Genomic DNA, 14,735 nt, shown 5'->3' on the forward strand with positions numbered 1-14,735 from the left:
GGCATTGTACACTTAAATTTTTATGAGACACCATGACTCAACAGTTCTTCTTAATTTGATTTCCAGCAGGAAGATGCTGCAGCACACCTCAGAGGCAAGGTCTGAGCTGTCACTAGCCAGCGACAGGCTGTTGTCCGAAACAGGAGAGTACACTGCTTTATATCCATCAAGTTTACTTTGTCTTCCCTCAAATGAAAGATAGCTCGACTCTAAATGAAGCTTGAAGGACACTTTTCCTAGGATACATAAGATCACAGAATCAATTAGGTTGAAAAGACCTTTATGATTCATCACCACCTTGTGTCAACTAGACCATGACACCAAGTGCCACATCCGGTCTTTCCTTAAAGACCTTCAGAAGCAGTGACTCCACCACCCTGGGCAGCCCATTCCAATGCCCAATCAGCCTTTCTGAGAACAAGTTCTTCGGAATGTCCAACCTAAACCTTCCCTGGCAGAGCTTAAGACTGTGCCCTCTTGTCCCGTTGCTTTTTGCCTGGGTCAGAAGAGACCGACCTCCACTTGGCTACATCCTCCTTTCAGGTAGTTGTAGGGAGTGAAAAGGTCCACCCTGAACCTCCTTTTCACCACGCTAAGCAACCCCAGCCCACTCAGCTGCTTCTCCTAGGACTTGTGCTGCAGATCCTTCACTAGCTTCACTGTCCTTCTCTGGACACACTCCAGCACCTCAACATCCTTATTAAACACATACATGCCATACTGAGTTTTAACATCATGGTGGAAGCCTGCAGCAGCATTTGTTTCTGTGGACAAAGCAAATTGGAAACATAGACTTTACTCCATAAAGGCGACTTACACTCAATTCTGTAGAACTATAGAAGCATACTGCTCAACACAACTTCACTGTGTAGATTAAGACAACAAAATAACTACACCTGATAAAGCTGCTGTTTTCACAGCCTGTTGTGCAATAGATAGTGTATTCAAAAAATGATCATTGACATAACAGCCTTTCAGCATTATTAACAGAAGAGGTTTCACTGTTTTAGTCCACATCTCAAAGTGCTCCAGCTCTGACAGCTACAACTCATGTCAGAGTCACAGGTCTGAGGTTGGCCATGGGATCCACATTTATTCTGTCCCCAGAGCAAACATCTGAGGGAATGAATGGACCAACCAGACAGGTTCCCACTCTACAAAACCAGATGACTACAATCAGAAGTAGTAGTAGGCTTAAAATATGATCCAGGTGATTAATGATGGGCAGTTCACATGACCATGAATAGACCATATAGAAGTACTAGTATTTTATAAAGCTTTTTCTTGGAACTAATTTTGTCTAAATAATACAGTTTTGCCAAAGAGCTGTAGGCTAACTATATTACAGCTCTTAAAATTTATGAATATAAACTCAACATAATTTCCAAGTCAGAGAAAAAATAACACAGGGACATACTTTACAAAACTAAGGAATGAGCACTCTGCTCTACTTTCATTGAAGTAAAGTGAAGAGTCCTTACAGACAATCTCTTGAAGCTTTACTAACAGCTTACAGCAAAGTTTTCTACTTTTACGTATTTAAATCCTTCAGTTAAAGGCAGTAGAGACACTGGATAAAAGGTCTCCAGCATCTGAGCCTTCTACCAAATTTTAGATTAGCTATAAGACAGAGAATAAATAGCACTACTGATACAACAATGAGTAGTGGAGCTCAGAAAGACTTTTCACACTCATTCCTCCTTGACCATGTTTCTCTGTTTGACTCTTGTTGGTCACAAAACAACCATCACAGCTACTTGCCTGAAGCACACCAACACTTACCTCACTTCTCAGCATTCAGCAAGATGAAAGTCATACATCCACAATAAAGGTAGGAAACTGAGCTAGTTGCTCAGGTTATTTGTATCAGCACCAAATCCAGCGAAAAATCTGGCTTCAATTCTGGCCCTAAGTCACAGCTCAGGATTTTAATCCACTTCTCCCTCTCACTTTTCAAATTTTCTCAGAATGAGACATGATTTAATCATCATTAAAACACAGTTGGCAGTAAGAACAGCAGAGCAAAGCAAGCTTAAAGAGGATTTCAGACTCTGAAGAGGTCTTGCCTGGATGAGAAGACTGGTGAAAGCAGTGAGACATTAAAGTCAACCAGAGCTAAGAAAGCTCATAACCAATTCTTCTTGACAGGAAATGCTTTTTAAGAAAGTACAAGATTCTCCAGTCTGGGAAGCATTTTGCCCTTGTACTATTCACAAGTTTATCTTAAAATCAAATACTGAAATACCTCCTGGTGAAGCCAACATGTTTTCCCATATGCTGAATGCTCATTATGCAAAACACCTGAGCAGTCATGTCAACCTAGGGAAGTCAACCCGTTGGTCTTTGATGATTTATTAACTTATTTTCCTTGTCAGCATAAAGGCAGCTCCATGCCATGAGTTTTTTAAAAGTATGGCCACTTTTCAATGAATTCGATACTATCAATAACAGCATCAAACTCAATACACATAGCAATAACAGGCCCAATCACAGCTATAGTTTCAAAAGAGATTTTTTTAAAGGGCCCTTCACTTTCTCCAACCTACACTCAAAGTACCCAGCCAGATGGATGCTTTGCTTTGGATTCAAGGAACCTTGAGTCTAGATCAGACTCACAGGCCTTGGATAACACTGCATTATTTAAGAGAACCACCTTTCATAGTGAAAAGCAGTAGTCTTGATACTGGAAAGTGATATCCTTATGGGATTTCAGGTATCACCATGTAGCAGTTCTCAACAGCTAAACCTACTCTATATATACCCTTGGTTCTTTTACAAGCCAGAGAAATAAAACAATTGGAGTTCACTAGGTGTCTGAAAATGCTATCCGCAAGTAACATAAGGTTTCTTTGGGTAGTGGAGATGCTTAAATTCTATCAGCAGGCCTGTTCTGACTTACAGTAGCCAAGAGAAAACCATTTCTTGTTCCACAATTCTCAGGATAAATATGGCTTCCAAAATAAGATTCTTCCAATTTGTAAGAATTTTCTGCAGGCAACTATTTCTAAAGTATCTGGTCTTGCACTTAAGAAATGCACTATTCTGGTACTTTGTATGTTTGCAGAGTTCTACCAGCTTTACATTCCTTGCAAATGTCAGAGGCATAGATTAAGAGTCTTAAAACATGAAAACCCTGAAGTTATTAAATATTTCATGGCTAGACTTCGGAAGAAGTCAAAGCCATTACCAAAGTCAGTGAAAGGATCTTTACAGAGCATGTCACAGTACCAAATGAGAACTTTCCAACATTTCAGAAAAAAGAAGTCTTCCTAAATTGTTTTCAAGCCAAACGTAAAAGAGTAGCTCAATGTATTTTTGATGTCACCGTATGCAAGAGCGGCATTTGTGTTCTCAGAGGCACTGTGAAGAAATACAGAGCAATCAAGCTAGAGGACACCTACAAGCAATTATTACCATGGTCTGTGAGGATGGCTCAATGGATTTCACATTAAGAGTCCACAGAGAAAGACCTCACAAAGGGTGAGCTCTGGCTTTCCTTCTCTGTTCCCTGCCATAACCGCTGAAGACGACAAACGGCTCTCTATGCTGCAAAATGAGAAAGGACACGTATGACTGGGTTGGGTAAGCTCTACACTGCTTTGTTTCTATTAAAATTTAAAGTAATCTGTAATCTCAGGTAGCTCTAAACACATGTATTCAAACTGAAAGATGAGGAACATAACTAAAACACAGAATTCACCATATTTGTTGGTTAAATACTCTCCAACTTTAATCTGACACTGCATTTCATCTCCATTTCACAGCTTCAGTTCTTAACTCATTTTTGGTGTTTCGTGGAGGTTGTTTGTTTCTTTTTGACAAGATTCAAGGTCTACATATTTCTATTATGCCAATATTCTTTCTGACAGTCTTCTCTCAGCACAAATTTAGACTTAAGACCAGTCTTTACATGCCTGAGAGGAAGAGGACCTGAAGTCTTCCTCAGGATATAAGCAATAATGGGCAGCAAACTGCTTGAAGAGGAAGACCTCAAAAAACTGCTTCTGTAAAAGAACGCCAGAAACACGCTTTCAGAAGATTTTGTCTGAAGCAAATAAAAGACACTCAAAATGCCATTTGGTGAACAGAAACAAATGTACTGTATTAAAGCAGTATGAAACTTCTGATAAGAGAAAAGCAAAATCAAGACCAGTTTCTACACTAAAACATGAGAGGGAAATTATGCTCTACAAATCACAGAATAGTGATTCTGTTGTTCTGCCTTTAAAAGGACCAGTACAGAAGAATGTTTTACAATCTGCAGTCTTGTTAAAAATAAGCACTATTTAACTTAGAATTTAAATACAAATAAAAGATAATAAACAAAAGGAGATGCAGTTTCCAAACGTTTTCATTCTTCTGCTTCTCACAACCTTGTAGTGTCAAAAGACTTTCACGATACTTTACATTCATGATTCTGATCTGCTAACACCCATTTCCTCACTCATGCACAAACTGCGAGAGCACTAGGAGTTTGAGACACTTGGAATGAAAAAGCAGTTAGATTTCATAGAGAACAAGCAGCACGATATTAAGCCCTACACATAACACAAAAGAATAAAATCTTTAAACAAAAGACATTGCTGTGTTTCAAGGTCAAGTGGATTTGTTCACAAGTTTTCCCTTTTTCTACAGCAAAGGAGTAAACTTCAGTTTCTCTGTTTTGTCTAGGGAGCTACTGACAAACTGTGTCAAGCACATCTCTTGTTTCTCTTGCACTATTCCATCTTCTAGAAATGCATAAAATACACCCATTACCACTTAGAGTTATCACTTCACTGGAGCATCTCGCAGCCTTTCAGGAAAAACTATTACTGCACAGATAAAAGACACTCAGAGTCAGTATTTAATATGTCAAAAAACCCCCAGAAAACCAACTTGAAAGCTGCTAGCTTAACAGAGATCTGTTTATCTCAAGAATTCCATAATTTCAAAGGTAAGCAAAACTGTATTTTACAATACTAAAAGTACTTTTACAGAAAAAACATATTTGGACTTAAAAAACCCCAGTGACTGGCATTCACAGTACTTTGAACCTATGCAGAAAGCCACAGCCTACTTAAATGACTTTGCCTAATTAGAGAACTTTGCACAGCAGAGGAAAGGTAGGGTACAGAATCAATCCAACACCATCAATCTCAGTAGTAACAAGCAGCTTTTATGCCATTTTTTTGCTTGCTTAAAGCTTGGCTTTTGAGCAAAGCTTGCATTCTTCCTTCAACTCCCTACAGTACTGCTTGGCCCATTCTAACATGTCCATTTCTGCATCAGAAACTCACTATGCAGCTCACAAAGGACCACCACTGAGGCTTTTTGGCTACAAACCTGCTCAGCACCCTTAGGGTGCATGGCATTGGTCCAAGAATTCCCTGCCTCAAAGAAAGCAGGGATGCACCCTTCCAAGAAACTAATCAGCAGCAACATGGCACTTGGGGCTCAAACAGAAAACAAACTATGTCATTGCTGAGAGTGAGATTAGCACACTTCATGGCTTGGTCTGAAATGCTGTGCTGCTTTCCTCAGAGTGGTTAGACACAAAACCAACTGCATGGCCGTAATGTGGTTTATAAAAAGTGACAGCAATATGCTTTTAGAAGCAAATGCTTTTCTTAATATTATGCATTTACACAAAATATAAGCAGCCAGCCAAAGCTGGTTTTGTAACATTCAAAGTCATCTCCTCTGATTTTCAGTGAAGAACAAATTTTACCTGGGGTTGAAAAGGCATGTGTATGTGCAGTATTAAAATGAAAATGCTGTCAAAGCTTTAACTGTAAACATAGCTAAATAATGGCATAATTAAAATTTATATAACTCCTCCAAAAATTTCAGAAAAAGCCTTCACCTTTACCTTTGTTCCAAGATAAACTCTTCTGCTTCAGATCTGGTGAGAAGTTAAAATTTTACCTTAAGAATACAGTCCTGAGGTATTTAACTACCCTGTCAAGACTCCTACATGTTCTGGCACTGTAGCCCCTCTCTCCTTCTTTGCTGATTGATAGCATCAGTAAAACTCACTGGCTTTAATTAAACATCCACACAGGATTCCCTTTTGCTCCTCACTAGATCAATGTTCTATAATGCTGCGGGGGAAGTGGGGGAGAGAAATCAGAAGGTAAGGAGGGTTTTCTCAGCTTCACAGCTCAGCTGCCTCAGGTATTTTAATAGACATTTTACACAACTCATCATATTTCTCATTGCTACCCAGGGCCATCAGTTAATGAAAAAAATACTACAAAAAGTGATACTATCAGAATTTTTCTCTACAAATATCACTGGTTGTCAGAGACTGAAATAGTTAATACCTTAAACATTCTAAGATCACCAAAAGATTTTTGTCCACTGTAGCAAACAGAAAATAAACAGCTGCTCACCCAGCAAAGCCTACCCCTCCCTGAACTTCAAAAGGACATTCAGATCCGACAAGTGGGTGCCATCGTCCAGCTATCCCAGATGCAAAAGGGTGTGCATACCTGAAGCTACAAAATGGAATTCCAGATAAGGGATGAGGCTAGTAAGAGGCAAATCTCCTGTGAGGTGTGATAATCCTTCTTATTGTGCCAATGGCCTCCCGTACAAGATGACTCTGCAGTAACAATCCCTCCATGGAAACCCAAAAACATTTTGCATCTGGCCCAGGCTATTCATCTCAAACAGTGGACAACTATAATCAATGCTGACAAAATAGGCAGCTGTAATGTCTTAGGAGGTGTCAGACTCGTGACATGTCCCAGGACATGTGTTGTGACACTATCCTTTGTAAATTTCCCACCCCAGGAAGGTATTCCCACCTGAGCTTGAAGTGCATAATAATTCATGAAGTCTTTGAGTTTGGTGGGAGATTTCCCCCAGCCCCAGCAGATCAAGACTATTACTCTGACAGGACTGCAACCACCCCTTCAGCCAACATATATGGAAACAGCAACTATCAAGTTTCATTGCTTGATCCAGTTGGTGGTGACTATATATGTATCTCTTTAACTTTCCACTTTTATTCTTTCTCTTCCTTTACTTAATATATTTGTTATTTTTATGCTTTAATATTGCTGTATTAGTATAGATGATAAAATCCAAAATGGCAAGTTTCCTGTCTACCTTTTAAACAAAATTGTTCTAAAGTAAACCCTACCCATATATGTTTAAAAACACTGATGATTCAGTGTTGTTTCAATCTAATCCATCCCAAAGGATTATCAAGAACCTGGCTTACCTTCCCCTTTCAGGGTGGGTTGTTAGAGTAGTGAAGAAAGAACAGTCTCAAGCGTTTACATGCTGCACTAAACTCAGCATTCAAATCAGCTTTTTTTTTTTTTTTGTAGTATTTTGTTATTTTTCACTAAGTGCACAAAGAATTTTCAAGAGCAGTATCACAGGTAAAACTTTTTAAAGCTGGCCAGTTTAACTGGAGCAAAATTCCTTTAAAATTAACCCTCTTGTAAATCTAAGTAATGATTCAAGGCAGCAAGTGAAATTGCATTGCATAATACTATGTTTTGAAGACTGACTCAAAAGACACCAATGAACTTGCAGCACATCCCTCACTGCAAGTCCTCCTTTGCTGCACTGCACTTCTGTGGGTATTCAAAGCTGACATTTGGTATTCAGTGCCACTTCAGGCCCTCTCACACTGATGAGCTGGGGACAGTAAGCTCTAGTTCACCTCAGAAGGGAGGAATGAGCACCACATTACCATCACCTTCAGTGTCCCCTTGGCAACTACAATCCACAAAGGGTTCTGTCCAGTATTAAAACAGCCTACCATCCATGAAAAGCCAGATATTCTCCTGTGTCTTCCTGCTATCACTAACAGTGTACGTAAAAAGCCGCCTCCTAGTCACCACCTTGCACAGCTCTAAGCCAATTCAAAGACAGGCCATTTGTCTGCCCACTCCTTTTCAGACCGAGAACCTTACTGCAGTTTTTTTGGTAATTCCTAACTCTTTTACTCCACACTGAAAGATATTTCTACTGATATAATCTCACAATAAATTCACTGATCTCTTTATTCTTTTTATGAGTTTTGCCAAGTATAAGGGGAGGGGGAGACACTGAGGATTTCTCCTCTCCCAAGCAAAAGCCAAACCAACAAAAACATGCACTGAATTTTCTTATCACTGTGTAAATCACTGACTCATAACCTGTTTGCTTCTGTGAGTTTTCCACATCTGGGAAGAGCTGATCTTTGCAGGACAATCCCTGTTAAAAAAAAGTCATGGACAAACAAGCAGGTAAGCAGAAAAATCACTCCAGGTACAGAAATCCACATCTTCACTGTCTCTAACAGAACAAAGAGTTTGTGTAGCAGCAGCATATTCCAAAAGAAAAACCACAAAAAATATTTGACCTTTTGTAAGATACTTGTTTTCACACTGAAGTTGCATAATTAAATGAAGCCCAAACTTTACAGACTATGTAAAAGTACACGTAAGCGTGCTTACATTGCAAATAAACTGTAAGTTATGCCACAGAGGACACCATACAGTATAAAGAGGCAGACTGTCTAGCAGAGTAGGGTTCAGGTATCTAACACAACCTGGAGGTGCCTTCAATATCAATGTATACTCACCCTGATGTTTTAATAGTCCAGTTAAATCAGAAGACAACACAATGATACCATGTACAAGCCTAAGACTGCTATGACTTGCTTTGGAGGTATAGATCAGAAACTTGGTTAAGATGCTTTCCAAATTTTTCAGTGAAGTACTCCATAAAGCATTCCATAGGATGTTCTTTTTAAAAGGTAACAAGTAATAGGTTTTTATATCACTATCCATATGAAAAAACTTAGGCCAGCATTTTGCAAATTCACCTTTTCAGTGTATTTTATTTTGAGAAAACAGTAAGCGCTATCCCCCTTCTAGGGATCATAAAAATACATCCAATGACAAACAGGCTAGTATAGAAGCCATGGATCAGATATCTCTCATGACCCCAGTCTACAGCATTACACATCAGGATCAGAACAGTTCCCTCTGAGTAGGATTGCTCTTAGTACACTCAAAATGTAAGGATACATCGCCTAACCAATGAAGTGCCTTCCAGTTTTATAGACTAATAGGAAACAAACACTTGCAACCCATCTACTAAAGTACTAAACATTTCTATAGAAGTCCCAAAAATATACAGTGAGATCAAACACCTCATTTTTTACTCCTGAAGTCAAAACACCCACTAACACACTCCTAGTCCATCATTTTTCATATGAAGGTATATACAAAAACTTTAATTATGTACATTTTTTGAAGGTGAAAGTTAAGCTGAGGATTGGATTCTGAGTTCGCCAAACAGGTTTGTTTGGTTTTTTATTTAATTGAAATACCAACTCAGGACAAACAGGAACACTTTGTTCTATAGACAAAGTAGTCTTTGCAAAGGTCCTGGCACTAATGCATCCTAAGTGACTTCCTCTATCCAAAATTTTGCCTCCAGAGGCAGCAAAGACCTAAGACGTCAACTCGACCTCTGCTCACTGTTGCCTCCTTGCTGATCTGAGGAATACATAAGCTACAAAAAGTGCTTCACAGTAGGGCTGTGCACTTCTACTGGTTCACAGGTAACAGTTGCAGGGGAGGTTGGGACTAGATGGATCTTTAAGGTCCATTCCAAAATCTTAACATTCACTGATTCAATGATTTTGGAAAATCCAGTCACAAAAGCTTGTTCTTAAACACAGTTTGTGTCCAAGAAGGAAGAAGAGTAAAAATAAAGGAAAAGCAAGCAAAGTAGCTTTTTCGTTCAAGACATGCACCTTAATACTGAAAGGTGCTGCTGAAGTTCAACAAGTCTAAATGTGCATAGCTAGAGTCAGGAATCTACTTGTAACATGAACAACCAGCACTCAGAGATACTTTTTTCCTAATTAAACAGAGATTTTCTTTATTTTGGCAAAGAGTCCATCATTTTGGCTTGTGAAGACTCCAATATTTTAGCTGCTTTTCCCAAAGGACAAATACCTGAAAGCAGACATATGCTTCAGTCTCACTGCAAGGGTCACTGTCTGGTATTTTTGTAACCTACAATTCTACTTTGAGGTCCTGGGAACACAGGAAAGGAAAACTGTCTCATCACTCATTTTCACTTTTTTTTCCTATTGATGCCGAAAGGGTTTTTGTTCTGATTTTCACATTTTGTAGATTTTAGGAACACAGTAGTTGTAGATTTTTAGAGGGTTAATATTTCTAACAGTTTAAGTTTAATGCCTTTCTATCACTACCCCTGTCCCAGAACAGGGAGCTCAAATTCCTTTAGTTAATTAATCTTGTTTAGACTCCTTTCCAAGGTAGAGCTGAAGGATATCAGAAGGCCTACAGAATGAAACATAAACATAGGTCAGAGTGACCCAAAAGCCAGAATTGGATGAGCTCCAAGAGACCTTTGTGTGCCTGAGGAAGAAGAGCTGATGAAGACAGAGGGTCCTGACGACCCCAGACCCAATTCCAGGGGGTTGGACCAGGGGTGGGACTGGGGCTGGACTGAGAAATGTGTAAAGCAATGATTGGAGGGATCTTATTATAAAAGCCATGGAAACAAGAACTAAGAGACATGCATGTCATCCTGTATTCCTGTGGGCTGTAGGCCCTGTGTTATTAAAGGACCTTTACTTTTTATCTTACCCTACACTAACGTGGCTCGAAGTCCTTTTTTGGGGGGAAGGGTCATTCACGGCATCACTATCCACCAGAATTTTTTAAAACCAACCTTTTGTTGCATAAACACAGTTACTGTTTGCATTAAGCATTTAGTAAGATGAAAGAGGATTACAAGTTCATATACTAGAAGCATGCATAAAGTAAGTTATCAAAACCCCCCTGAAGGGAGTATTTTTGATTTGGGAAAGCTGGCTTGATTCTCTATACCCATCTCCTTTTTTGCCTGCCTGTGTAGTCATAAGAGCTTCCAAGTTGCCACCTTGGATGTTGGTTCAATCCAAGGCATTACATGCAAAACACTACTACTGAAACACAAACCCTTTCTCTTTCTCACTATCACCCAGAAGACCACTTCAAAAATCCTGCAGCACCAAATGACTTTTCTCAATTTTGCCCCAAAGCAGAAAATAAAAGACTATGAGCAAGGAAGTCAGAAGCACATGGGGAGGTTTCTACAGCAAACCATCTATCCACATCTCTGATCTATTGTTACTGTGTGCCACGAGTCACCATTTGTTACAAAGCAGTATTTAAGTTTCAAATAGTGTAATCCCCTTTTAAACCTTATGAATTAAGAACAGGCAAGACATTTGAACCAAAATTACTACTATCTGATTTTTCTCTCCACTGCCTTTTAGTGGCTCTGCATTGCTTTTAAAGCATAAACCTTTTTAGAGGTGAACTTTATTCTATGGCTTAGACATGCTCTTAGGTAGAAGGCAGTCAGCGTCCAAGAGAACAGCTAGCAAACTCTGCTGGTCAATGAGGAAGAACAGGCTAACTGGTGCGAATAGGACTTCAGGCACCAACGTCTGGCCCAGAAGTCTGCATTGCCTGATAACTTTTTTTTCACCTCCTCTCTCTCAGAATTTCAGAGCCCAGCTGCTCAAATGAGTATCCTCGCTCTTTTGCTACTGAATTAAAACAGTAGATAACATAAGTAACTCTCAAGATTTCTATTTCTAGAAATTAGAGAAACTAAATTTAGTAAACACATGCCAGAGGAGTTACAACACAACAGAAAAAAATAGGAACATCAAAAATTAGAGAAGACTAAGGCCCTAAAAATTTTATTAATTCACAGGTAACTGAAATAATTATTTCAGCATTCAATTTTCAGGATTTTTAAGAGAAAAAAAGACAACTAGCAATCTAAATAAGGAAATACTAATAAGAAAACCATATCATCTCTGAGAAGGAGAAAGCAGTGTTCATACAACACACAAAACTGCATTTCTTCAACTAAAGCATACAACATAATTTTCCAGTTAAGAAAATTCAAACATACATCTAAAATTCTAAGTAGGATTAAGAAAAAGGAATTGTCTATACTTAACCTAAATCTCTAAATCTAAGTAGACTAGAAAGGAATAACCATTTGCTACATGAAGTCCTAGTCTATTGTGCTGTCATTAGCAGAATGCTACACTTGGAAAGGTTAAAAAAACCAAATCAAAACTTCAAAACATTTGTTTCTTTAAATCACATTAACACTACATACTTTTATGGTTTTAGTTTGAAGTCTCAATCCATTAAGAGTGTTGATAGCTTTTTCGGCATCCTTGGAGTCAACGTAGTTCACAAAGCCATAACCCAAGCTCTGCCCTGATTAAAAAAATAGAAGTCATCATTAGTAATGCAGTGCCACACAATGGAGAGTTAGCTGTTTAAAACCTACACAGACACACTACGCAAACATCGCTTATACTGAAGAACAGTATCTGACCCAGATAAAATCTGAAACAGTCACAACACCTAATTTTTGCAGTACAGTTAGTAGATTTTAAGTGACTTCTTCTGTTCAACACAGAAATGCTACTTTCAGATTAATGAAAGACTTAGTTGATATGCAAAATAGGTTCAGGAGCATGTTATGATCTGTTAGAGACTGGAGGAAGTACAGAAGCATGAAGGTTAAGGTGACATCAGGAATTCACCACTCACTCATTTTTAAACTTTGCTATTGAACATACAAAGTACAGTGGCAAAATTCCAGACCAGCGCTTGAAAATGACTGTCAAATGCGTGTCCATGTCAGAAATTAACCCAAATTTGAAAACATGTTTTCACAGGTGTTATGCATATGCTACATATAGCCTTTCAGTAACAAGGAGTTTAAAGGTTCCTTTTATTCTGATATTCAAAACAACTGATACAATTAACTGATCATGAGCTAAATATCAGTCAAAGACATTATTTTCACGTTGTTTTACCACTAGAAATTCAGATGACAGATGGATATAAAGCATTTTTAATTAGCTCATAATCTCTGAACAAAAGCCCATTTCTAACCATACACTCTGTCTAACCACTTATTAAACATTTGAGTTCAGCAGCAAGAGTCCTCTGTTGACTACTTCAAAATGTACAGTATGCCATCCCTAACTAGCATTACCTCTTTGAAAGTACTTTTAGCATGTAAGAAGACAAATAGGCAGAAAATTAACATAGCAAAGATACCACTTAGTTTAGTAAGGATATTAACCTTTATTAGCAGCACAAACTTTTTCAGAAACACTCCTATACGTTTTTTTAGAGAGCAAAACAAACCAGTCAAAAAACCCACAACCAACTACAACAATAAAAAGCTGTCATAGGGAAGTACCCAGCATACTTAACTCACAAAATGCTAGATCCAAAGATTAGCTTAGATATACAATAACATAAAATGATAAGCAGCATTACATAAAGTGAAAATGGCATTTATTACCAAAAAGGATAAAACAACTCATGCTGTATAAAGTTCTTGCATGGTATCTATACAGTATGTACTAAATATTATGTAATACAAAAAATGATGCTAAGTTTGCACTTGATTAAATATGACGAGAGGATTTACCAACAAGCCCATCACTGCTGGCATTCAGAGTTTTGTACAAATTATCCCTACCATGGCACCAAAGGTCAGTGGACACCACCACCATCCCCCAACCCCAAAAGCCACCTCCATTCTCTTCTATCTCCTTCTAAAAACACCACACACAAACTGTCTAGATGGAGCCATGAATAGGCTAATATCTTCATTAACAAAGAATCCAAACCCAAACTGGATAACTAGAGAGAAAACTGCTTTAGAGAACCCTGTTCTGAGCAGGAGGTTAGACTACATGATCTTCAGAAGTGCCTTCAACCTCAGGAAATGCATGCTACTGTAACAAACCATACGGAAATATACAGAAGCATTTCTGTATTCATTTACAGCTGTCTAGATATATTTAAGTTCTTATCCTGGAAGTGCCTTTTTCCTTATTAGTTTGATGACAGTAGAGCAACTTTTATACCTGTCACGTCTATCACTCACACTGTGTGCAGAAACTCTTCCCAACAGTGTCTCCAGAAACAAGTAATGTCTCTTTGTGCATGACTTATTTCAGTCTTACCTCCTAATATAAAAATGCTGATTTTAGGTGTTGTTACTCATCTCTTAAGGAATCCATTTAAACCACAACTTTAAAAGACGTTAAAATCTAAAAGAGAAAGCTTTCAGATAAGATGTTCCAACTACTCACTAATTCCAGAATGAAAATATTTACAGAAGTTATTTCTACTACCCCTCTGTTGATGTGATCTACTTTTCACATTAAAAAACATCAAGACCACTGCAGACAAAGATGTTACAAAGCATTATTTCACAACTGTTCTTCTGGAGACACTCCAGAAGCTTGATAAATATTATTAAACTTCCTGGGGAAGGTGAACCAAAAATTCAGTAATTTATTCAGGACTAGTCTGAATTAATTTAAGTAAGTTTAGTCTACTTTTGCAATTAAGAAAAAGCTTTCACTGTGAGAATGGTAGAACACAGAAGCAGGCAACCAGAGGGGGTTGTGAAGTCTCCAGTTCTGGAGACAATCATAGTCTGCTCCAGGAGAATCTGCTTGACAACAGAAGTTGACTAGATTATCTCCAGAAGTTCTTACCACCTCAATGAATCTGTGAATAAGCATCTATTTACTTCAATTTTGTTTAATTTAGGCTATCATCCAAAATTTAAAAGCATTCTCTTAAGGCCTTTATATTTAGAAAGGTTAAGAAAAGGCAAAACTTCTTAGAGATCAAAATTTTGCCTTTAGACATTTAATTATA

The 14,735-nt window shown here is 38.2% G+C and overlaps 1 protein-coding gene across 6 annotated transcripts in view; it reads right to left on the bottom strand.

The window, feature by feature from the left end:
• ELAVL2 (ELAV like RNA binding protein 2) overlaps nucleotides 1–14,735 on the bottom strand; it is a 107,234-nt gene that overhangs the window by 12,521 nt on the left and 79,978 nt on the right. For all 6 annotated transcript variants that reach the window (XM_071581216.1, XM_071581215.1, XM_071581214.1 and 3 more), the window contains one exon: nucleotides 12,151–12,254. In XM_071581216.1, the coding sequence (XP_071437317.1) occupies nucleotides 12,151–12,254 (104 nt within the window). The remainder of the gene's footprint in view (nucleotides 1–12,150; nucleotides 12,255–14,735) is intronic.

This window comes from Pithys albifrons, chromosome Z (genome assembly GCF_047495875.1).
Source record: "Pithys albifrons albifrons isolate INPA30051 chromosome Z, PitAlb_v1, whole genome shotgun sequence".
Classification (NCBI taxonomy): domain Eukaryota; kingdom Metazoa; phylum Chordata; class Aves; order Passeriformes; family Thamnophilidae; genus Pithys; species Pithys albifrons.